Source organism: Saccopteryx bilineata, chromosome 11, assembly GCF_036850765.1.
Source record: "Saccopteryx bilineata isolate mSacBil1 chromosome 11, mSacBil1_pri_phased_curated, whole genome shotgun sequence".
NCBI classification, from domain to species: Eukaryota; Metazoa; Chordata; class Mammalia; order Chiroptera; family Emballonuridae; genus Saccopteryx; species Saccopteryx bilineata.
Genome location: NC_089500.1, coordinates 68,623,562 through 68,648,316, shown reverse-complemented (window position 1 = coordinate 68,648,316; position 24,755 = coordinate 68,623,562). Strand labels below are relative to the sequence as shown.

Genomic DNA, 24,755 nt, shown 5'->3' with positions numbered 1-24,755 from the left:
AAAATGATTTAAAGCAGTTAAACTACAAGTTTAAATAGTTTGATGAAACAATAACATAAGCTAGAAGTAAATTTTCAAAATTCAGTGAAGTAAAAACCAAGATTGGGCCATAAAATAGTCTGGAATGAGGCTAACATATAAAATGCATATACTTGCTACGTTTGGCTACAACATGACTTTAAGCTTTCTAGAACCACATAATTATTATCATTACTATTTAGACTTTTACTTTAAGACAAAGTAATCATTCAAAAGAAGCACAAGTGTTCTTGATACTAAGATAAAAAATTTCTCTTTGAAATCCACATGAAGTAGACACTGTATAACATAACAAGGAATAGCCTAAAAACTTTTTAATAAACACAGTGAGAAGTTCAAGGACCTGTCTCTTGCAGAACTCCTTAATATAGGCTAATGGCATCTCATAAAAGCCTAGTTTTCACTTCCCAGGACAGACTGTCCTACGCTATCAAGTCTTTAAACACAGGGATTATTGCTCATTCATTTAGTATCCCCATCATTTTACACAGTGCCCATACAGAGCAGACACATGTTTCTTGTTCAATGAATTTAATCATGCCTAGCCTACCTTTAAGTGAAACACAGCCCTTCTGAAAGTAAAGTATCTTTGGTCATATGTTTCAAAAAATGTTTTGCCTCACCAGGTGGTGGCGCAGTGGATAGAGTGTTCAACTGAGATTCGGAGGACCCAGGTTCGAGACCCTGAGGTCGCCAGCTTGAGTACGGGCTCATCTGGTTTGAGCAAAGCCAAGGCTGCTGGCTTGAGCAAGGGGTTCCTCGGTCTGCTCAAGGCCCACGGTCAAAGTACATATGAGAAAGCAATCAATGAACAACTAAGGTATCTCAATGAAAACCTAATGATTGATGCTTCTCATCTCTCTCCATTCCTGTCTGTCTATCCCTCTCTCTGACTCTGTCTCTGAAAAAAAAAAAAAGTTTTTTAATTTACTGTAAAACCCAGGAGAGAAATGTTCACAGTATAGCAGATGGAAAATAACAATATAAAAACACTACATCCTATTCTGTTGCACAAATGAAGTTCATATTCATATTCAGATTGGTATTACCTAGTGAACTGTCAAATAAATTTTGAAATGGAGCATATATGCATAAAAATATAGTGACATTTTAAATTATTTCTCAAGCTCATAACTTTTAAACGGTTTGTGCCATCAACCAGGGAACAAATGTATACTTATTATGTATTACGTATATATGGTTTGAAGCAATGTTCCTCATGATTATAAAATACATATAGTCAAGATGCTGCCAAATAGACTTAGGGGTAATCATTTTACCTTTTCATATATCAGTATCTCCAACTAGAAAAGCTGAAATATTTATAAAACAAGTGTTTCCATAATACTTTTACTTCAAAACCAATGTCATAATTATACTGAAAAAAAATGTAATACCTCTTATATTCTGCTCCTCTGAAAAGGTTTAGAGGGTTTCGCCATACCCTGCATTCTACAAAACAAAGGAAAACCAGAGGAAATGAGACAGTTTAATTCAATCCAGTTAAATCTTAATTCACTGGCATTTACTGTGTAGTCATTGTATGTTGAGTACAGTGCAAACCACTGATAGCACAAAGGCAGATTAGGCACAGATCGTCCCCGCCGTCACTGAGCATACAATGACATCTAGTCATTGCCTTATTTCTGTCTTCACAGCATCTGGTTCATATTTCAAGTATAGCACTTTCCATATTATAATGTGATATTAAAACGTTCATTTTTATACCTATTTCTGAAGTGTAAGCACAACATTTGAAACTAACTTGTTTAAATGAATTAAATGTAGCATGAGAGTTAGTCATGTAAACTACCACCTAACCCAGGGGTCCCCAAACTTTTTACACAGGGGGCCAGTTCACTGTCTCTCAGACCGTTGGAGGGCCGGACTATAAAAAAAAAACTATGAACAAATCCCTATGCACACTGCACATATCTTATTTTAAAGTAAAAAAACAAAACGGGAAGAAATACAATATTTAAAATAAAAAAACAAGTAAATTTAAATCAAGAAACTGACCAGGATGTGAGGGCGATCTGGCTGCGACATCTGTCACCCCATTGATCGCCAGGGTTGATTCGGCTGATCTGGCTGGCTAGGCGGGTGTCCCCTTCCTCCCTCACCGCTCCATGTGCGTCCCTCCCGAAGCTGCGTGCTCGGTCGGAGAGGACGACCTTCCCCGCTAGAGGAGAGGACCGTTCTTCGGTCAAGGGTATACGAGTAGCTGCGCTCCCCTGCTAGAACCTCCAAACAAGTCTCAAGAAACTGACCAGTATTTCAATGCGAACTATGGGCCTGCTTTTGGCTAATGAGATGGTCAATGTGCTCCTTTCATTGACCACCAATGAAAGAGGTGCCTCTTCTGGAAGTGCAGCGGGGGCCGGATAAATGGCCTCAGGGGGCCGCATGTGGCCCGCGGGCTGTAGTTTGGGGACCCCTGACCTAACCTGTATGATAAGTACTATTGTAAAGATAGGTTTTGTTCCAATAGAAAAACACTAAGTGGGCCTGACCTGTGGTGGCGCAGTGGGATAAAGCGTCGACCTGGAACACTGAGGTCGCCGGTTCGAAACCTTGGGCTTGCCTGGTCAAGGCACATATGTGAGTTGATGCTTCCTGCTCCTCCCCCCTCTCTCTCTCTCTGTCTCTCTCTTTCACTCCTCTCTCTCTAAAAAATCAATAAATAAAATATTTTAAAAAAAGAAAAGAAAAACACTAAGTGATTAATTTTGCTCTGGGGAAATTAGAAAAGGCTTTAGAAAGGTGTCATTTGAACTGACAATCACTGTAAAAGATGAGTAGAACGTTGCCAGGATATCCTAAGTGGATGAAGTACCATAAAACCACACAGCAGAGTGTGGAGAAGGAAGGGGAAGTAACATATATAATCTGAAACAACTCAAAGTCTTCTAGTATGGGAATTGGGAACCATTAACAGATTTTAGGATTGTGAAGAGGCTTATTGGAAGAAGATAGTTTCATTTTGGACAGAGTGAGTTCAGGAGGCCACCACAGAAAAAGATTTCTAGCAGAGTTAGAAATGTGAGTCTAAAACTCTAAAGAGAGCTTGGGAGTATTAATTTAAAATTGGCTCTCCCAGCCTGACCAGGCAGTGAAGCAGTGAACAAAGCGAGAGACTGGGACACGGAGGACTCAGGTTCGAAACCTTGAGGTTGTTGGCATGAGCGCAGGCTCATCTGGTTTGAGCAAGACTCACCAGCTTGAACCCAAGGTTGCTGGCTTGAGCAAGGGGCCACTCACTTTGTTTTAGCCCCCCATCAAGACACATAGGAGAAAGCACTCAATGAACTAATGTGCCACAACCAAGAATTGATGCTTCTCATCTCTCTCTCTTCCTCTCTGTCTGTCTCTCTCTCTCTGTCACAAAAATAAAGTAAAAATAATAAAATTGGTTCTCCCAGGATATATGTCTGTGGAAGATAATATAATAGAATGAGATAAAGTTACCCAGGGAGAGAAAATTGAATCAAAGAAACTTGACTCACTTTTGAGGTCAATTCAAGCATCTCTTCTGTGAAATAATGTGTGGCCCTCCTTCCAAGAATAACTAACTAGCCTGACCTGTGGTTGCACAGTGGATGAAGCGTTGACCTGGAACACTGAGTTTGCCAGTTCAAAACGTGGGCTTGCTTAGTCAAGGCACATATGGGAGTTGATGCCTCCTGCTCCTTCCTGCTCTCAACTCTCTTTCCACCTCAGTCTCTCCTCTTTAAAATGAATAAATAAGAAATATTTTTTAAAAATGGAAAAAAAAGAATAACTAACTACTACTTCTTTCCTGTTACCACAGTATCTCCTATGCACTCTGTTTAAGTATCTTTTATATCTTTTGCCATCCTTGTTTATATGTCTGTATGCTCTACAAAGCTAGGATGTTTTTATCACTCCCATTATGAAATGTTATGTTCAATCTTACATTAGGTAATAAGATTATATATTATATATATAATGCAATAGGGAATAAGGTTACATAATGCATCATTGTTATATACAGGTATTCATCGACTTACGACCTATGCAACTTACAACCATTCGACTTTTCGACCACAATCTCTAGCCACGACTGCTCCGTGTCTGGCAGTGCAAGCGTTGCCCAGCTGGGCATACAACAGTGTAGACCAGCTTCCAGCAGAACTACCATCTCCGCGTGCATCATTTCTAAGAAAATTATGATATATAACAATAATGAAAGAAAATTATGATAAAATATGACTTAAAGATTTTTATAGCCCTGGCCGGTTGGCTCAGTGGTAGAGCGTCGGCCTGGTGTGCAGAAGTCCCGGGTTCGATTCTCGGCCAGGGCACACAGGAGAAGCGCCCATCTGCTTCTCCACCCCTCCCCCTCTCCTTCCTCTCTCTCTCTCTCTCTTCCCCTCCTGCAGCCAAGGGTCCATTGGAGCAAAGATGGCCCGGGCGCTGGGGATGGCTCCTTGGCCTCTGCCCCAGGCACTAGAGTGGCTCTGGTCACGACAGAGCGTTGCCCTGGAGGGGCAGAGCATCGCCCCCTGGTGGGCAGAGCGTCGCCCCTGGTGGGCATGCCGGGTGGATCCCAGTTGGGCACATGCGGGAGTCTGTCTGACTGTCTCTCCCCGTTTCCAGCTTCAGAAAAATACAAAAAAAAAAAAAGAAAAGATTTTTATAACATCATTTCACAGTACTGTACATATAGCCTACTCACCTTACGACCAAATCGTGTTACGACCAGTCTGTCGGAACCAGGATCCAACCTTGGTCGTAAGTCGAGCACTCGCTGTAATTATTTACATACTGGACTATGTCTTTCTTAAGGACAGATCTATGTTAGGATCATCGTAATATGTCTCATTGTTAAAGTTCTGTAATTAGGCCCTGGCCGGTTGGCTCAGTGGTAGAGCGTTGGCCGGGCGTGCAGGAGTCCCGGATTCGATTCCCCGCCAGGGCACACAGGAGAAGCACCCATCTGCTTCTCCACCGCTCCCCCTCTCCTTCCTCTCTGTCTCTCTCTTCCCCTCCCGCAGCCAAGGCTCCATTGGAGCAAAGTTTGCCTGGGCACTGAGGATGGCTCTGTGGCCTCTGCCTCAGGCGCTAGAATGGCTCTGATTGTGGCAGAGCGACGCCCCAAAATGGGCAGAGCATCGCCTTCTGGTAGGCGTGCCGGGTGGATCCCGGTTGGGTGCATGCGGGAGTCTGTCTGACAGCCTTCCCGTTTCTGGCTTCGGAAAAATACAAAAAAAACCAAAAACAACAACAACAACAAAACAAAAAAAAAAGTTCTGTAATTATTTTATAATAGGGGAGAAAGGAGAAGGGGAAAGAAAATGATCATTATTCTTTCCTGTACTCTTGAGTGGCTGCCAACCCCATCCCTTCTATTCCTGGTCAACATCCACTCATGCTTCAGGGCTCAGCTTAAATAGTACTTTTTCAGAGACTTTCCCTGACTGTACCTAAAAAATGCCAGCAACTGGACACTGGTAGGACTCTTCTACTAAACTAATATAACTTCAGTGGTCGTTAGGTTTATTGAACAAATGAGACTTTATAGAAACCTACAGAATTGACTCATTTGTATTATGACTATATGATTAGTATCTATACCAAATGAAATGAATAATTCAAAAGTATTTCCACTGGCTTTGAAAATTTGACTTTCCTAATTGAGTGCCATTAATATTTACTTCATATTACTAAATACACAGAAAAAATTTGTAACTAAAGTCTGACAATAGAGTATCCATACCTGAATAATTGTGATTTTGATGTCTTTGTGAATACACTGAGAACTAAAAGCATTTTTCCTAACTTTCCTCTCTTGGCAGAGATGGTTAATTGTTTCTGTTCTCTCCTTTATTTAATAAGGCCCCCGATTAACAGCGAGGCATATAAATGATTACAATTTCTAGCTTCACTTACAGCTAGTGTGGCCATTTGACAAAGGCCTACGCAGTTGGAAGTAAGCTGAAATAGGATGTAACACTTCTGCAAGTGTTGTTGGCTGCCGTGGGGTGGAGTAAGGGGGAAAGAGTGTCCTTCTCCCAGCCTTTTCTCCTTCCTGCTGATTGGAATGTGGATACAATAGCTCAAGCCAGAGTGGTTGTCTTGGACCACAGGGCAAAACTGCATTTGGAGATGACAGGCTAATAAAATATGAGTCTGGGTCTCTGGTGATCAATTCTCTCCATATCAGCCATGGACTACCTATATTTACATGAAAGACAGACAAACTTCCCTCTGTTATTGTGAGCTTTCTATCTCCCACAGTCTTAACTATACAGCTCTGAAAACACCTTAGATAGGTAGTCACCTGAAAAATTCTGTCTGCCGGTTTCACTTTCTCTGTTGCTGGAAGAACCTGGCTCTGAAATGCTGCTTTCTGCTCCTCGTACCAATGGTCGTAAGTGGTTTACAGACACTTGCTCCAGAAAAGATGTGCATGTTTATGGAAGTACCACCATTCAAATAGCTATGGCAAACAGAAAACATCTTTCACTTAATACAAAGCTGATCAACAGATATATGAGCTCAAATTAAATCATTATCAAAAACATTATCTCAAGATGTTCCTGTTTAATTCAGCATTTAAAATGTGCTCTCAACAGCACATACAAAGCAAAAGTGAAATATCTTTTCATAGTTATTGTCATGAAATTTAGAGAATCTTAGACAAAACTAGAAGAAATACAATCTGCAAATAAAGCATTAAAAACAATAAAAAGGTTTAATCTACCAATAACCTTTATATTACATTGTCATTTTATTCTATTAGTAGCATAATTTAAAAAGAGGTTTGAAAAAACTAGCATGGTAAATAAGACTAGGTTTAGATGCTCTGGTTTCTCCTCACATTGTATAAATCTTTCGCCTTAGAACAGGGGTCGGGAACCTTTTTGGCTGAGAGAGCAATGATCGCCACATATCTTAAAATATAATTCCGTGAGAGCCATACAATGACCCATGTACGTTAAGCATTATTCAGTAAAGATTTAGTGTTGTCCCGGAGGACAGCTGTGATTGGCTCCAGCCACCCACAACCATGAACATGAGTGGTAAGAAATGGGTTGTAATACATAAGAATGTTTTATATTTTTAACGTTACTATTTTTTTAACTAAAGATTTGCCTGCGAACCAGATGCAGCAATCAAAAGAGCCACATCTGGCTCACGAGCCATAGGTTCCCAACCCCTGGGTTAGAAGATCCACATTTGACTCCCAATTCAGCTATTAGCTGCTGTTTGCTTTGGGCAAGTCAGTCAGAGCCTCAATGTCTTATCTACTAAATGTGGTTAACAAAAGCCCTGACAGTAGAGCTCAACTGGTTAGAGTTGTGTTGCCAGCTTGATTCCTTGTCAGGGCACATACAGAAACAGAACAATGTTTCTGTCTCTCTCCCTCTCTTTCCACTCTCCCTAAAATCTTTTTTTTAGAGAAAAGAGAGAGAGAGAGAGAGAGAGAGGTACAGAAAGGAACGAAGAGAGATGAGAGGCATCACCTTGTAGTTATGGCACCTTAATTGTTCAATGATTGGTTTCTCATATGTGCCATGACCAGGGGGCTCCAGCTGAGCCAGTGACCCTTGCTCCAGGCAGCGACCTTGGTCTCAAGCCAGCGACCTTGGGCTTAGAGCCAGTGACCTTTGGGCATAAGCCAGTGACCATGGGTCATGTCTATGATCCCACACTCAAGACAGTGACCCTGTGCTCAAGCTGGTGAGCCCACGCTCAAGCTGGATGAGCCCAACCTCAAACTGGTGACCTCAGGGTTTCAAACCTGGGTTGTCAGTGTCCCAGGTTGACACTCTAACCACTGCACCACCACTTGGTCAGACATACATGCCTTTTGAGCGTAACAGTACTTTCCCAGTATTTGGCAGTATTAATAATGCGGGTTAAGAGTCAGGTTGATTCCAACTATGAACCATTTAAAAATCTGGAGAGTCACTTCTTTCTGTTTTCATGGTTTATCACTGTTACAAAAAGAGGAATCAAAAGCAGCTCTGTGCTGAATTGGCAGAATGTTTCATACCAAGACACTCCAACCTTCTCATATCCCTGGCTCCTGTGGGTTGCAGCTTAAATGACACATCCTTGGGGAACTTTCCCTGATTCCACAGAACAGAAAGCTGTACTCCCATTGACTCTCGTGTTTTTCTTTCAGAGTAATCTTTTTATTTGTAATCGTTAGTTAAGCAACTAACTTTATATTGCTATTCTTCAAGCTCCCAAGCATACTACTCCTTCAGGAAGAAGTAACACAAACAACACAGCTAGCTTCCTCATTTCCTTCACAGTTTTACCAAAGAATCACTGTTTCAGTGTAGCCTTCCCTGGCTTCCCCGTCTAAAATTCCAACCTCCTCCTCTGACTCGACTCCTCAAATGCCTCTTTCTGCTTCATTTTCTCCTTTAGCACTTGCCACTAACAGAGAGAACATACTATTTGTTTCACTTTTGTATCTTTATTGTATATTGCTCTATGTAAGGTAAGTTCCACAAGGACAGGATTTTTTTCTACTTTGTTCAGTGCTGTAAGCCCAGTGCTCAGAAACAGAATGTGACACTCAGTGAATAGTCAATAAAAAAACACTGACAAATGAATGAATCAACATCCATAATGACCTACTGATCACATTTCATGAGGGCAGACTGTGTGTCTGCCTGCTTACCATGGTATCCCCAACATCTGAAAGAGTGCCTAAGAGAAAAAAGGCTCTCTATAAATATTTGTTGGATGAATAATCAATCAATATCAATCAATCAGAGACTTTATAGATTAAAATAGTTCAAAACAGTAACTACTTTCTACATTTTGAGTGTAAAATAACTTTAATATCTTTTTCCTTTCATTCATGGACCATATCCTTAAAACGTCAACAGACTATTCTCCTGCCAAATGTAGTGGACAAATGTAATACTTTATTTAAAGGTAAGCAAACACATTCACAACTACTTAAAAAAATTTAATCTTTTAAAAAACTCTTTTGCTATGATCACAAAGGGCATCACACACACACAGAAATCAGTTTTTAAACCTTTACGAATGTTACTTCTTTTTTGCTTCAGTAAAGAATAGAACAAATATGTTACCAAGATGCCGAGGTATGAAGTCATTTTGCACTGCACTGCAGCCCAATTACTCCACTGAGTAAATGCTGTAATATTTACAGGACAGTGCTGGACATCGAGGTGCAGATTTTTTTCTATCATGCCACTAATATTCTATGCTCAGTATAGAATGGAGTCTCTTCCTGCTCACTTTTACTGAGTTAGCAGCCAGTTAAATCACCACCAATACGGTTGTTGTTTGGCCTCTTTCATAATGTTTTACAAAGAAGTGGTATGAAACTTCTTTGAAACAAGAGGGCCTGACCAGGCAGTTCCGCAATGGATAGGGCGTCGGATTGGGATGCAGTGGACCCAGTTTCAAGATCCCGAGGACACCAGCTTGAGCACGGCTCATCTGGTTTGAGCAAAAAGCTCACCAGGTTGGACCCAAGGTCACTGGCTTGAGCAAGGGGTTACTTGGTCTGCTGAAGGCCCGTGCTCAAGGCACATATGAGAAAGCAATCAATGAACAACTAAGGTGTCACAACAAAAAACTGATGATTGATCCTTCTCATCTCTTTCCATTCCTGTCTGTCTGTCCCTATATATCCCTCTCTCTGACTCTCTCTCTCTGTGCCTGTTTAAAAAAAAAAAAAAAAATCGGCCTGACCTGTGGTGGCGCAGTGGGATAAAACGTCGACCTGGAACACTGAGGTCGCCGGTTCGAAACCTTGGGCTTGCCTGATCAAGGCACATATGGGAGTTGATGCTTCCTGCTCCTCCCCCTTCTCTCTCTCTCACTCTTCTCTCTCTAAAAAAAAATCAATAAATAAAATATTTTTTTAAAAATAAATAAAATTTTAAAAAATGAGGGAATCACAAAAGCAGAAATTTTTCATGTCACAGAAAAGAAAAGATTGATACTGGATCACAGTCAGGGACAGTAATCACAAAGGCAACCAAAACAAACTGTCCTTTACTATCTGAATTGTTTGTGGTTTTTATTTTATTTTATTTTCTTTTTCCCAAGCTGGAAACTGGGAGAGACAGTCAGACTGACTCCTGCATGCGCCCAACTGGGATCCACCCGGCACACTCACCCGGGGGCGACGCTCTGCCCACCAGGGGGCGATGCTCTGCCCCTCCGGGGCGTCGCTCTGTTGTGACCAGAGCCACTCTAGCACCTGGGGCAGAGGCCAAGGAGCCATCCCCAGCGCCCGGGCCATCTTTGCTCCAATGGACCCTCGCTGCGGGAGGGGAAGAGAGAGACAGAGAGGAAGGAGAGGGGGAAGGGTGGAGAAGCAAATGGGTGCTTCTCCTGTGTGCCCTGGCCGGGAATAGAATCTGGGACCCCTTGCATGCCAGGCCGACGCTCTACCACTGACACAACCGGCCAGGACCTGTGGTTTTTATTAATTAATATATTAGTCTTTTTTACCTTTTCAGTCAACCTTATAACACAAATGAACAATGATAATAATTGCTAATACTTATCAAGCATTGTCCCAAGTTCTTTACATGCAGTATGTCCTTAAATCCTCACAACTGGCCCTGACTGGTTGGCTCAGTGCTAGAGCGTTGGCCTGGCGTGCAGGAGTCCCGGGTTGGGTTCCCACCCAGGGCACACAGGAGAAGCGCCCATCTGCTTCTCCACCCCTCCCCCTCTCCTTCCTCTCTGTCTCCCTCTTCCCCTCCCGCAGCCGAGGCTCCATTGGAGCAAAGTGGGCCCGGGCACTGAGGATAGCTCCATGGCTTCTGCCTCAGGCGCTAGAATGGCTCTGGTTGCAACAGAGCAAGGACCCAGATGGGCAGAACATTGCCCCCTGGTGGGCATGCCGGGTGGATCCTGGTTGGGCGCATTCAGGAGGCTATCTGACTGCCACCCCGTTTCTAACTTCAGAAAAATACAATAAATAAATAAATAAATAAAAATCCTCACAACTGAGTGCAGAGTGGTCACCTATTTCAGCTTTAAATAACTAGCTCTGATTCCCGCCATCAGTACTTGGTACAGCTGGGGTTCTTACTCAGTTCTGCCTGACATCAGAGCTTCTAACCATTACAAGGCCGCCTCCCGAATGTACCTCAATGTACGTGTATATGTAGGAGAGAGTGTGTGTGTACAAGTTTGCTAAGTCCGGGTGGTAGAAGAAATTATAAACATAATAACCTTTCCTAATGTAAAATCACCAGTATTGCAAGAACAAGGACACAATTTAACCTTTAAAATGTTACTTCAATTTTCTAGCATTAAAACTTTGGTTTAAAAGATAATATGTATAATATATGTTTCCCCACCTATCCTCTTGATGAATCAGGAAATTAAGAATCATAGAATTTATGTGACTTGCCCAAAGTTATCAGCCAGTAAGTGGTAGAGTCAAGCCTTAAAATCATATCTTCTAGTTCTAAGATTAATGCTTTTCCTACTTCATCAGCTGTTTAAAGATATTTTCTTTACTTAGACATATGCTATTGATTAAATATGCTAAAATATATTTAATTATGAGTGGACTTTAAAAATCGAATATTTTGAGGTTTGTATTAACGCATAGTTTTCATCCTGTGTTCCTCAAATTTTTTTTTTTTAAGTCAAGAGAAAAATCTCTCGTCCGGCATTTCACTTAAACAAAGTAGTCAAGGGTTAGTCCTTATAAAAAAGGACAAAACCAAAACACTCCAACACAAATGCTGTTCTTTCCATACAGCTGGAGAGCACCACGTAGAGGTGAGAACAAAGTATAAAAATATTCATGATCCGTGCATGCAGTAATACTTTCAAAGATTTTATGTGTAGCAGTATTTACCAAAGTTTATTCTAGAAAACACTAGTCCCTAGGGGTGTTAATAAAGGTTATAAAATTTAAAAAAATTAAATTAAAAATACTAACAGTGGAAATGTTTTCTCTGAACATATGTACCCTGATTTATCAATGTCACCTCATTAAAATTAATTTTAAAAATATGCTAACGGGCCTGACCTGTGGTGGCGCAGTGGATAAAGCGTCGGCCTAGAAATGCTGAGGTCGCCATTTTGAAACCCTGGGCTTGCCTGGTCAGGGCACATATGGGAGTTGATGCTTCCAGCTCCTCCCCCTGTCTCTCTCTCTCCTCTCTAAAATGAATACATAAAAAAATAAAAAAAATTTAAAAAATTTAAAAAAAAATATGCTAACGGGCCTAGCAGGGTAGTTCAGTTGGTTAGTGCATCATCCCAATATGCAAAGGTGGCTGATTTGATCCCCAGTCAGGGCACACACAAGAATCAGCCAATGAACACATAAAAAGTTGGAACAACAAATCGATGTCTCTCTCCCTCTCCCTACCGTTCTTCCACTCTAAAATCAAGTTTTTTAAAACGTTAAGATCTGGCAATAATTGGTTTGCACGTCTCTATGGCAACAGTCAGCTTTAGCCCCTTCTGAAAGGAGCATACATTGTCCAGTTTACCCAACCCTCAAAGTAAATAAGGAATTCAATTCTTACACTCTACCAGGTTCACTCATTTTTATTAGCAAGCACTAAACTTGGCCTTGCAGGCATTTAGGTGACAACCTACCTCCCGGTCCCATTTAGCATACAAGTCTTTTATATGCAAATGATTCCTGTCAATCTCTAAAAGTGGGGAGATGCAATAGTTTTTCAAATGATAACCACGTTTGTTTTTGTGACATTCAGAGGGACAGATAGGGACACACAAACAGGAAGAGAGAGAAATGAGAAGCAGCAATTCTTCGTTGTGGCACCTTAGTTGTTCATGAATTGCTTTCTCATATGTGCCTTGATGGGAGAAGGTGGGGGGCAGCAGACCTCGTGACTCCTTGCTTGAGCCAGTGACCTTGGACTCAAGCTGGGGAGCATGCTCAAACCAGATGGGCCTCCACTCAAGCTAGCAACCTCGGGGTCTCGAACCTGGGTCTACCGCATCCCATTCCGACGCTCTATTCACTGCGCCACCGCCTGGTTAAGTGATAACCACATTTTCAGAATGCTGGTCTGTATGTATTTATAATTATTATAACCATATAAAGATTTGATCTTTAGACAAACTAGAAAGCATGAAGGAAATGGAAATTGCTTACAAATATTAGTCCTGATATCAAAGAAGATGTTCCTGAAAGTGCCACATAGAATTTGGGAGTCAGTAAATTTAAAAGTACTATCACTGCCAAATGAATTAAAAAAATGCAAACTGAAAGTACTCAAGTTACAAATATGTAGGTGTCTTTATGAGTGGAGTGCCGTAAGGGGATTAATATCTAGTATGAGATTCATTTGAGAAAATTTAGTTGTTAAACTCCGCTTAAGTCCCATTATATCCCACCCTTTAAAAATTTACTTTCACACTTGTAAAGGGAAGATTGTATTCTGTTGATTTGTTAAATAAGCAAATCAAAATGAGATGATTTAGCTTGTTTTTGAAAATAAAACTACTAACCCTTACTTAAGAACTTTTGTGACTCTATAAGGATAAGCTAAAAACAATCCTATTACAAAGGAGGTTTAAAACTATTCTGTAATTATTTTGGCGATAGAAACCAGCGTTTGAAATGAAATGAGAGAAAACAGTGTATGTATTTGGTATGTCAGCAAGAGAGGGAAAATATCAACAAAACAAATAAAACAAAGACAGTAGCAACAAATTGAGAGTTCCTTCCTGCACCTGACTCAAGGGAAGGCGGGACCAGATTCTTCACTTCAAATAGTTGTCTCATAAATTTTAGGTTTTAGAAAGAAAATCTTGTAAAAATTAACAAGTCTTGCCTGACTAGGCGGTGGCGCAGTGGATAGAGCATCGGACTGGGATGCAGGGGACCCGAGTTCGAGACCCCGAGGTCACCTGCTTGAGTGCAAGCTCATCTGATTTGAGGAAAAGCTCACCAGCTTGAACCCAAGGTCGCTGGCTCCAGCAAGGGGTAACTCGGTCTGCTGAAGGCCCACAGTCAAGGCACATATGAGAAAGCAATCAATGAACACCTAAAGTGTTGCAACACGCAATGAAAAACTAATGATTGATGCTTCTCATCTCTCTCCTTTCCTATCTGTCTGTCCCTGTCTATCCCTCTTTCTGACTCACTCTCTGTCTCCGTAAAAAATAATTAAATATTTTTTAAAAATTGACAAGTCTCATGTAAATGATGTACCTAGTTAAATTTTCACTGAGTGTAAAAACCACCACCAAATGAGCTCCTTGAAACAGCATCAGAGGGCCAATTCATTTAGCTTTAGTTTTAGTGTGTTCATTATACCTGAATTTACATACCTATGTTCTAAAACTTCCAATATATTCCATTATCTCGGTCTTTCGTGTCATCATCTCATGGAATAGATAAGGGAAAATTTGCCTTTTCTTGCTACAGAAAAATAAAGCACGGTCCTGAATGTCACAGTCATCATGCAACAGAAAGACCTCCATCTTGTTCTGAGGTTGCTGTTCAGAGTTGGCGCTGAAACGCTTTAATTGCATGGTAAGTGGCCCTGGACCCCACCAGCCACTTTGTCCTGACTACTGCCTAAAGCAGGGGTCCCCAAACTACGGCCCCCGCTGCACTTCTGGAAGGGGCACCTCTTTCATTGGTGGTCAGTGAGAGGAGCATAGTTCCCATTGAAATACTGGTCAGTTTGTTGACTTAAATTTACTTGTTCTTTATTTTAAATATTGTATTTGTTCCCATTTAGTATTTTTACTTTAAAATAAGATATGTGCAGTGTACGTAGGGATTTGTTCATAGTTTTTTTTTTATAGTCCGGCCCTCCAACGGTCTGAGGGACAGTGAACTGGCCCCCTGTGTAAAAAGTTTGGGGACCTCTGGCCTAAAGGGTAGTATTTGCAGAACCCCACGGGGATCATCACTTCCCACGTGCCTTTAATCCGCGGCTCCGACTGCATAGCAAGCTCTCTGCCAATGTTGAAACAAAGAACTCAAGAAAGAACCCACTGCTGTTTGCAGCTCATTCTTTTTCCTGTCCTTTCCTATTTTATTACTCAAGATCAAGCCCAACACAAAGGACAGAGAAAAATATCACGAGAACTACGTCTTGACAGAAATATTTTTTAAACAGGGCGAGGGTTGGCCAAGATCATGGCATTTTCTTTCTTGTAGCTGTTCGGCTCCAGGAGCGCTCATCTTTGTGGTGTGGGTTGGGGACCCCAAGATGACACCCAAATGAATGATTTTCCAGGGATCCTACCAACGGTGATGGGGGGGGGGGGTGTATAAATTCTACAGCCAAGTATGCAAGTACTGTCCTCTGTCGGGCCACCTGAAGCTTGCAGCTTGTCAGGTGGCTTTTCCCCGGTGAACGAGGACAGCACGGAGAGGGCGGATCTTAGCTCCAGGGAGGAGCCGGGAGCTGCCGCTCGGGTTTGACAGTCAGCTGCGGAGTCGCGGCCCACGCGAAAAAGAAGCCACTTGGTCGCGCACCAGCGACTCAGTCTCCGGAGCCGTCCGCTGGCCGCCGACTCTCTGCCCTGTGGCCCTTGCCGCCAGCACCTCTCCTGGCCCCCCACCCGTCCCCGGGGAAGTCTGGGTCTCTCACCCGCTGCCAAATTCTCACACAGCCTCAGCGGGACCCTCAGAGCGTAAAGCAGCCCCAGCCCCACCACGAACCACAGCGAGGCCCCAGTCCCCGCCAGCCCGGCCCGCAGCCGCTCCCTCCAGCCCTGCGGCGGGCTCAGACCCGGAGCAGGTGCAGGAGAAGAGGCCGCCGCGCTCGGGGCTGCACCCGCGCCGTCAGCGTCCGCCATCTTGCCGCTCGCTCAGGCGCCGGCAGCGGGGAGGGGAGGAGGGCAGGAAACCGGGACTCGGGAATCCTGGGATAGTGGCGGACCTGAAGCTGGCCTCTCTGAAGGCTGAGCGTCCCGGGGAGCGGGGACCGACTTGGAAAGTGAAGGACAGTCCCAGGATGGGGGCTACCTATTCCTTCCGAGGGCGGGAAGGGCCGGATAGCGGCACCTACTCTGCAGAACCTGGCCTGAGACGGGACCTCGGAGTGAAGTGCTTCTGCTTCCATACAGGGAGGGTCACCTTTCAACCCGCTTCCTCGGGTGGGAAAACCTACCGATCCAGCCGGGGCCGAGCAGCACGTAGCCTTTTGGACTCGGCTGCCATGGAAATCACGGGTACTGGGAAACCTATAGGAGTAGCAACTGCTATGCAGATGGCTGCAGCTCGGGCGCCTCACAACACTCTCCCTGCGCCACACTGATGAATGGGGAAGTGAATGTAACCCAGTCAGAACGACAGTAGACGTAAAATCCTTTAAGACCGTGGCCACTTCCTGGGCGCTGGCTCTCGGAGCTATTTCCCCACCCCACGCACCGCGACCCTCCCCTCTCCCCGCGCCCATAACTGACATGGCGCCCTCTGGGTCGGCGTTTCCGGGCGGGTCCTTCCGACGGCCCCCGCGGTGAGTCCATCACTCAGCTTCCTTCCCGGCCTGCCTCGCGCCGGGGCCGGGCTGGGCCAGAGCAGCCCAACATGGCCGACTTGGAGGATCGGGTGTCGGATGAGGAGAAGGTAAGGGGTGCGTCTCTGTCTCTCACCTCCTCCCGCGACAAGGAACGGGGGCCCGACCCGGCCGCAGAGGGAACCCCGGGAGGGTTCCCGGGAGAAAGAAGCTTCTGCGCCCGTGCAGGCATACGCTTTCGGCACTTGGGACGCGTTTCTTTTGAGGGGCTTCCCTCCTTTCTGCTCACATGGCCCCAGTTCCTCATTTCTCAACTTTCTTTTCGTCCTGGGCCCGAGGCACAGCCCAGTGGCCCTCCAGCCAGAGAGCAAACTTTCCCGTATTGAATCGAGGCTTTGGCCTCTTCTCTGTAATTGAGAGAGGGAACGATGGTGATGTCGCCACGGTTCGAGCAGCGGTTGTTTCACCGTCTTGAGCTGTTGGGGCTCACCCGGTCTCACCATTTTTAGATATGATGGAGGCTAGTTTAGGGCGAGCCACTTCCTGGTCACGGTGACCTCTTAACTTCCCTTTCGCTCCACCTTACCCAGGAAGTGATCTTGCCGTCGCGACTCCTTGACAGAGAGGGGGGTCCCTCTGTGCTGTCCGCCTCTCCATGCATCACCACGCATCACCGCTTTTGTCACAAACCAGAGAGCTGAACTGATTCTCAGGAGTACGTGTATCAGCCTCAGGACATTGGGTCCAGAATGGGAGCACCACTCTTCCCTGGACAGTCCCTTGATTGTATGAGTGTGCATAGGGCCCCGAGGTGACCCCATCCCTTCCTCTTCCATCCTCTTAACGATAATCATTGGGAGATAAGTTTTCAATTTCTTGTTAACTGAATAAGATTAGCCAACTAACTTTTTTTTCTTTTTTACAACAACACTAAGGTTTTATATATAGCCCATAAACCCTATGTTCACACATTCAAGTCTGGACAAAGCATCATGTCTTTGATGCTCCACTGGCATGTCTTTGATTAGAGTTGAGTTTGTCAGTATGCAATTTGTGTACTTATTTCTTCAAAAGTACCTTAAATACAAGAGCATATTCTGTTTTAGATGGAATAACTATTTCTTTTTAAGACTTGTTTTTAATTTATTTTTCTGAAGCTGGAAACGGGGAGAGACAGTCAGACTCCCGCATGCGCCGGACCGGGATCCACCGCCATGCCAACCAGGGGGCAACGCTTTGCCCACCAGGGGGCGATGCTCTGCTCCTCCGGGGCGTCGCTCTGTTGCGACCAGAGCCACTCTGCCGCCTGGGGCAGAGGTCAAGGAGCCATCCCCAGCGCCCGGGCCATCTTTGCTCCAATGGACCCTCGCTGCGGGAAGGGAAGAGAGAGACAGAGAGGAAGGAGAGGGGGAGGGGTGGAGAAGCAGATGAGCGCTTCTCCTGTGTGCCCTGGCCGGGAATCGAAACTGGGACTTCTGCACGCCAGGCCGACACTCTACCACTGAGCCAACCGGCCAGGGCCACTATTTCTTTTTAATTTGACAACTGCATACCTTCCTTGACAGTTTGTCAGGGTTTTCAGTTACTACTTGATATTTAGGGCCTGTAGAAATTAGAATGATTTCACTAAATGCCTCGCTATAGGACAAAAATTATTTTTTTGTTTCCTACAGTGGCTTTTAGAAAATGTGCTCTTTAAATGTATCTTGGCTCTTTCGTTTTTTTTTATTTTTTCAAAGAAAGAGATTCAATGGTGGAGGGGACTTTGTGATCCAGGAGTCCTCTGTACAGAATAGTTTGTTACACTGCTCCTGTGTATGGCATATCATTTTCAAATTCCAAAGAATATGCTAAACACAATATTGAACATCACTTTAGCATGAAATTTTTGCTTTTTTTAAAAGTTCTCATGCATGTGTAAGGTTAGGGGGAGAGAAGTATTTCATGTGAACTGATGCTGGAGAGAAAATTATAATCAATCCTTGTTCTAAGGCAAACAGTTATGATTCAGATGAAATTAAGTTACTGTGGGCCCTGGCCGGTCAGCCTGGCGTGCAGGGGACCTGGGTTCGATTCCCGGCCAGGGCACATAGGAGAAGCGCCCATTTGCTTCTCCACACCCTCCCCTCCTTCCTCTCTGTCTCTCTCTTCCCCTCTCGCAGCGAGGCTCCATTGGAGCAAAGATGGCCCGGGCGCTGGGGATGGCTCCTTGGCCTCTGCTCCAGGCGCTAGAGTGGCTCTGGTCGCGGGAGAGCGATGCCCCGGAGGGGCAGAGCATTGCCCCCTGGTGGGCAGAGCGTCGCCCCTGGTTGGCGTGCCGGGTGGATCCTGGTTGGGCGCATGCGGGAGTCTGTCTGACTTTCTCTCCCCGTTTCCAGCTTCAGAAAAATACAAAAAAAAAAAAAAAAATTAAGTTACCGTGAAAATCATGGGCTAACAAGCCCAACTGTGAATCCACTTATTATAAACAAAAATGTTTTTATACCTCAGGGCGGTTGGCACAGTGGTAGAGCCTGCCCCGGTGTGTGGGATTCCCGGATTGGTTTCCTGGCCAGGGCACACAGGAGAAGCGCACATCTGTTTCTGCACCCTTACCCCTCTCCTTTCTCTCTCTCTCTTCCCCTCCCAAAGCCACGGCTCCATTGGAGCAAAGTTGGCTCAGGCGCTGAGGGCTGCTCCGTGGCCTCCGCCTAAGGTGCTAGAATGGCTAGGATTGAAGCAGAGCAAAGAACCTTGGTGCACATGCTGGTTGGATCCCTGTGGGGTGCATGAGGGAGTCAGTTTGTTTGCCTCCCTCCCCCACCCCACTTCTCAGTTTGAGGTGAGGGGGATTACAACAAAATTTCACTGCTCATTTAAATAACAATAAAGTTTATTGTGCTGAAAAAACAGTCCATTTATCAGTGCTCTCAAGTTTTTGTCTTTAACACTGGGTTAGTATACCTTTGTAATTAAACTTGTAAAATATGTATGTATTTCAACGTGCAGATTAAGATGTCTTGGGTATTGACAGTGTTTAATTAACTATTAGTAGTGACTTTATAATGGCAGATCTGACCATGTGCCTCTTATCCCCAGTATACTTCTTTCTGGCTTAATTTTAATGACATAGTAAGCAAATCAAAATAAGGTAAATCTACCAAAAAATGTTCATGAATTTCATGTTTAGTCAACAGATTTTAGATTAATTGCATTGTCTAAATTGGTGTGAATAATTAAGAACTGCTTCAGTAAATGTGATGAGTCCAGATGATTTCAGATTTATGAAATTCTGTTAGACTCTTATTCACAGAGATGAAACTGGCTTGTATTTCTGTGTTGTGGATCTGTAAGTAAAAATAAAAAGCAAGGACTTTGACTTGTAAGATTTCTTCAGTTGTCCTCAGCTTCATGCCCCTTCTTCCTCCAGGCTTGTGATTGCTTTTAACTGAATTCAAGAATCGAGAAAGGGCCCTGGCCGGTTTGCTCAGTGGTAGAGCTTCGGCCTGGCGTGCAGAAGTCCCGGTTTGGATTCCCGGCCAGGGCACACAGGAGAGACGCCCATCTTCTTCTTCGCCCCTCCCCCTCTCCTTCCTCTCTGTCTCTCTCTTCCCCTCCCGCAGCCAAGGCTCCATTGGAGCAAAGATGGTCCGGGTGCTGGGGATGGCTCCTTGGCCTCTGCCCCAGGCACTGGAGTGGCTCTGGTCACAACCGAGCGACACCGGGAGGGGCAGAGCATCGCCCCCTAGTGGGCAGAGTGTCGCCCCTGGTGGGCGTGCGGGGTGTATTCCCGTCAGGCACATGCGGGAGTCTGACTGTCTCTCCCCGTTTCCAGCTTCAGAAAAATACAAAAAAAAAAAAGAATCGAGAAAGTACTTTTTTTTTTTAATTTTTATTTTATTTATTCATTTTAGAAAGGAGAGAGAGAGACAGAGAGAGGAGACAAAGATACACAGGGAGAGAAGGGGGAGGAGCAGGAAGCATCAACTCCCATATGTGCCTTAACCAGACAAGCCCAGGGTTTTGAACCAGCAACCTCAGCATTTCCAGGTTGACGCTTTATCCACTGCGCCACCACAGATCAGGCAAGAAAGTACTTTTCTAACAAGACTTGTAGATATAAATATCTCAGTCTTCAGAAACAATCAGTAACCCTTAAATGCGATTCTTATCCTATAAAATTTTCATTACCACGGCACTATTACAGATTTTTAAAAGATAATTTTAGCCTTAATTTGTGGTCATTCTTCCTAAAAAAAACTCTTAAGTTTCCATTGTTTTCTCTTTTTAACCAAGACCTCAACTGCATTTGATTTGGGTTTTTTTAAGTCCTATGTGTCATGATGCCAAATGAATTTTAATATAGCTTTTTATCCTGGCTACATTTTCTGAGAGCAGTGAACCCAGAGGTGTATTTAGTGGTGGTTGTCTCTAATTTCCTTGCAAATATTTTTGTAAAAGTTCGTAATATCAACCATTGTCAATAACTAACTGCTGAAGTTTTTATCACTTTATAAAGAGGAAGTTGGGTTTTTTAACTTCTGCATTGTTACCTGAAATGGTCATGATGAGCTGCCTACATAAAACAGGAAGTAGAAAGTGTAATAACTTGTAGAAATTATGCTTTAGTTTTATCCTCGCGTTCAGTTTCTGAGAGTGAACTCGACTCTTCTAGTTAACTAACTAAGGCCCTTTAGTTACTTGGTTCCTAATGCTTAAGACCAAAATGGCAAGATAACATAATTAGGAAACTGGAAATATAAGATGACCACTTGTTGGGTTCTTCCCATGTCTGTTTCCTTTAGTTCATTAGTCAGCATTTCTTTCTCCTCAAGATTTTATTGTCACATAATAAAACAAAAGAGTAAACTCAGAACTGGATCTCTTGGCCCTTTCTCTTATCTCCTCCCAGTTCAGAATGCTTGCATCTCTTAGTAACCAGCCTTCTCTTTGATCTGCAGGTGGGCTCAACACATTCAAGCCTCAGCACAATCTTCTTTGTAGTTTTAGACGTTTTGCAGAAAATTGGCTTAGTCTGCCCACCATAGCCACTCTGCTTCCTGTCCCTGCGAATGCAGAGAGGATCCTTGCCCTTTTTGTTTTTATTTTTTTTTATTTTTTTTTATTTTTTTTTTATTTAGTGATTATTTAATTGATTTTTTTTAGAGAGAGGGGAGAGAGAGAGAAGGGGGAGGAGCAGGAAGCATCAACTCCCATATGTGCCTTGACCAGGCAAGCCCAGGGTTTCGAACCGGCAACCTCAGTGTTCCAGGTCGACGCTTTATCCCACTGCGCCACCACAGGTCAGGCCCAACCTTGCCCTTTTTGTACTGTGTTCCTTTGTGAGGTTGATGCTTGCCACACTTTTAATTTTTTTAAATTTTACTTATTGATTTATAGAGAAAGGACGGAGAAAGAGAGGGGAGAAGCAGGAAGCATAAACTCATAGTATTTACTTCCTGTGTGCCTTGACTGGGCAAGCCCAGGGATTTGAACTGGTGACCTCTGTGTTCCAGATCAGTGCTTTATATGCGGTGCCACCACAGGTCGGGCATTGACACACTTCTTACAGAAAGTTAGGCAGGTTTTTTTTTTGTTTTTTTTACATTGTCTAAGTCTATATAAAGGTTTGTCTCAGAGGAGAGAGTACCCGAATAGGTTAGACTTTGTTAGTATAGCAAGCTCAAATTGTGTCAGACAGTTTTGCATCTGCCACAGAGTGTTGCTTGCAAGTTAGGCAGGTTTTAGGAATGTTCAACATGTTTGCACCAGCATGAAAAGCTGATTCAGCATTAAAAAAAAATGCATAGGGAGTTTATAGGCTAGAAAAAGTAGATTAGCATATTTTTTCCCTTCAGCCTAAGTAGTGAAATAGTTCTATACCACCTCAAAAATACTGTAACTTATCAATGGATCTATGTGCTTTATAGATGATTCTGGATCGCCTGTAGCTCCAAGAAGGTTGCTGAGGGCCAGTCAAAAGCGGTGACTCCCACTGGTCTTCGCCAGTTTCCGGCCTGTGAGTTCCAGGGCTGGTACATCCAGCGGCCAGATACAGAGCATCAGCTCAAGACCTAACAACCATAGTTAGAGTGGTATCTTAAGGAAAGGCTCCTCACACCTGACCCAGCTAAGGCAAAGAAAACGTTGTCACAGACAAGTAGCCTACAGCGGATTACAAACAGCTGAAGCCATCCCAGGAAGATTTAGAAATTACACAACTGAAAGCTGGAGTCAGACAACACCAACCCTATACTCAACTACACAAACAACATATTTGAAGGAGCAGTCTATATTGAGACAGAATGGGAAGACAGGGAAGTGCAATTCAAATGAATCAACTAGAGGAATCCCCAGAAAAAGAATTGAATGAAATGGAAATAGCTAAAATGCCGGATGCAGAGTTTAGAATAATGATTGTGAGGATGCTCAAGGATCTTAGAGGAACCATGGATAGACAACACGAGTACCTAAACAATGAGATATCTGGCATCAAAAAGGACATTGAAATCATAAAAAAGGATCAGACAGAAATGATAAACACAATGGCAGAAATGAAGACTACACTACAAGGAATGAAAAGCAGGCGGGATAAAAAAGAGGATCGAATCAGCAATTTAGAGGACAAGATAAGCAAAAGCACGGAAGCAGAACAGCAAAAGAAAAAGAGGATCAAAATGTCTGAGAAAACTCAGAGTTCTGTTACAATCGGAAGAGAAACAACATCTGCATCATAGGGGTTCCTGAAGGAGAAGAGAAAGAACAAGGGATAGAGAACCTGATTGAAGAAATCATAGCTGAAAATGTCCCCGAATTGATGCAGGAAAAAGTCACACAAGTTCAAGAAGCACAGAGAATCCCATTAAAAAGGAACCCGAATAAACCTAAACGAAGACACATCATAATTAAAAAGCCAAAGCTAAGAAATAAAGAAAGAATACTAAAAGCTGCAAGAGAAAAGCAGTCAATCACCTACAAAGGAGACCCCAAAAGGATGACATCCGACTTCTCAACAAAAACACTTGAGGCAAGAAGGGAATGGCAAGAGATATTCAAATTAATGCAGAACAGTTTCCTACAACCAAGACTTCTTTATCCATCAAGGCTATCTTTTAAAATAGAAGGAGAAATAAAAAGCTTCCAATACAAAAATAAAAAAAAACCCTCAAGGAATTTATTACAACCAAACCAATGATGTAAGAAGTGTTAACGGTCCTGTTGTAAACAGAACAAGGGTAAAGAGGAATGTAGATTTAAGATTTTAGAAATGCATCCAAATTGAAAAAGAAGTAAAACTCTCATTATTTGCTGATGATATGATATTGTACATAGAAAACCCTAAAGCCTCAGTAAAATAACTAGTGGACCTAATAAATGAATTCAGCAAGGTGGCAGGATATAAAATTAATATTCAAAAACCAGTGACATTTTTATACACCAACAATGAACTGTCTGAAAGAGAAATTAAGAAAACAATCCCCTTCACTACTGCAACAACAACGAAGAAAGTACCTAGCTGTAAATTTATCCAAGGAGGTTAAAGACTTGTACTCAGAAAATTATAAAACATTGATAAGAGAAATCAAGGAACATAATCAAATCAAAAATGGGCAAAAGCGCCTGACCAGGTGGTGGCGCAGTGGATAGAGCATTGGACTGGGATGTGGAAGGACCCAGGTTCGAGACCCCGAGGTCCCCAGCTTGGGCGCGGGTTCATCTGGCCTAAGCAGAAAGCTCACCAGGCCTGACCTGTGGTGGCACAGTGGATAAAGCGTCAACCTGGAAACACTGAAGTTGCCAGTTCAAAACCCTGGGCTTGCCTGGTCAAGGCACATATGGGAGTTGAAGCTTCCTGCTCCTCTCTCTCTCTCTCTTTCTCTCTCTCTCTCTCTCTCAATCTTTCTCTCTCTCCTCTAAAAAGGAATAAATAGATAAAAATAATTTTAAAAAAAATGGGCAAAAGAAATGAATAGACACTTCAAAGAGGACATTCAGATGGCCAATAGGCAAAAGAAAAAATGTTCAACATCACTAATCTTTAGAGAAATACAAATTAAAACCACAATGAGATATCACATCACACCAGCCAGAATGACACATTAACAAAACAATAAGTGCTGGTGAGGATGTGGAGTAAAGGGAACCCTCCTGCACTGCTGGTGGGAATGCAGACTGGTGCAACCACTGTGGAAAATGGTATGGAGATTCCTCTAAAAATTAAAAATGGAACTGCCTTTTGACCCAGCCATCCCACTTTTATTATAGGAATATATCCCAAGGACACCA

At 43.4% G+C, this 24,755-nt stretch overlaps 1 protein-coding gene, 1 long non-coding RNA gene and 1 other non-coding gene across 3 annotated transcripts in view; 1 reads left to right on the top strand and 2 right to left on the bottom strand.

Annotated features, from left to right (window-relative positions):
* Positions 1-15,840, bottom strand: part of ST7L (suppression of tumorigenicity 7 like) — a 176,785-nt gene extending 160,945 nt beyond the window's left edge. Inside the window, exon 1 of the mRNA XM_066246756.1 lies at positions 15,762-15,840. Within this exon, the coding sequence (XP_066102853.1) occupies positions 15,762-15,828 (67 nt within the window). The 5' untranslated portion in view covers positions 15,829-15,840. The remainder of the gene's footprint in view (positions 1-15,761) is intronic.
* Positions 15,841-15,938: 98 nt separating this feature from the next.
* LOC136315727 (uncharacterized) lies at positions 15,939-24,422 on the top strand. Its single transcript, XR_010727556.1, has 2 exons — positions 15,939-16,600; positions 22,400-24,422. It is a non-coding gene; the product is annotated as an uncharacterized lncRNA (long non-coding RNA).
* On the bottom strand, positions 22,076-22,197 carry LOC136315822 (small nucleolar RNA SNORA28). Its single transcript, XR_010727601.1, has one exon. It is a non-coding gene; the product is annotated as a small nucleolar RNA SNORA28 (small nucleolar RNA).
* Positions 24,423-24,755: the final 333 nt, after the last annotated feature.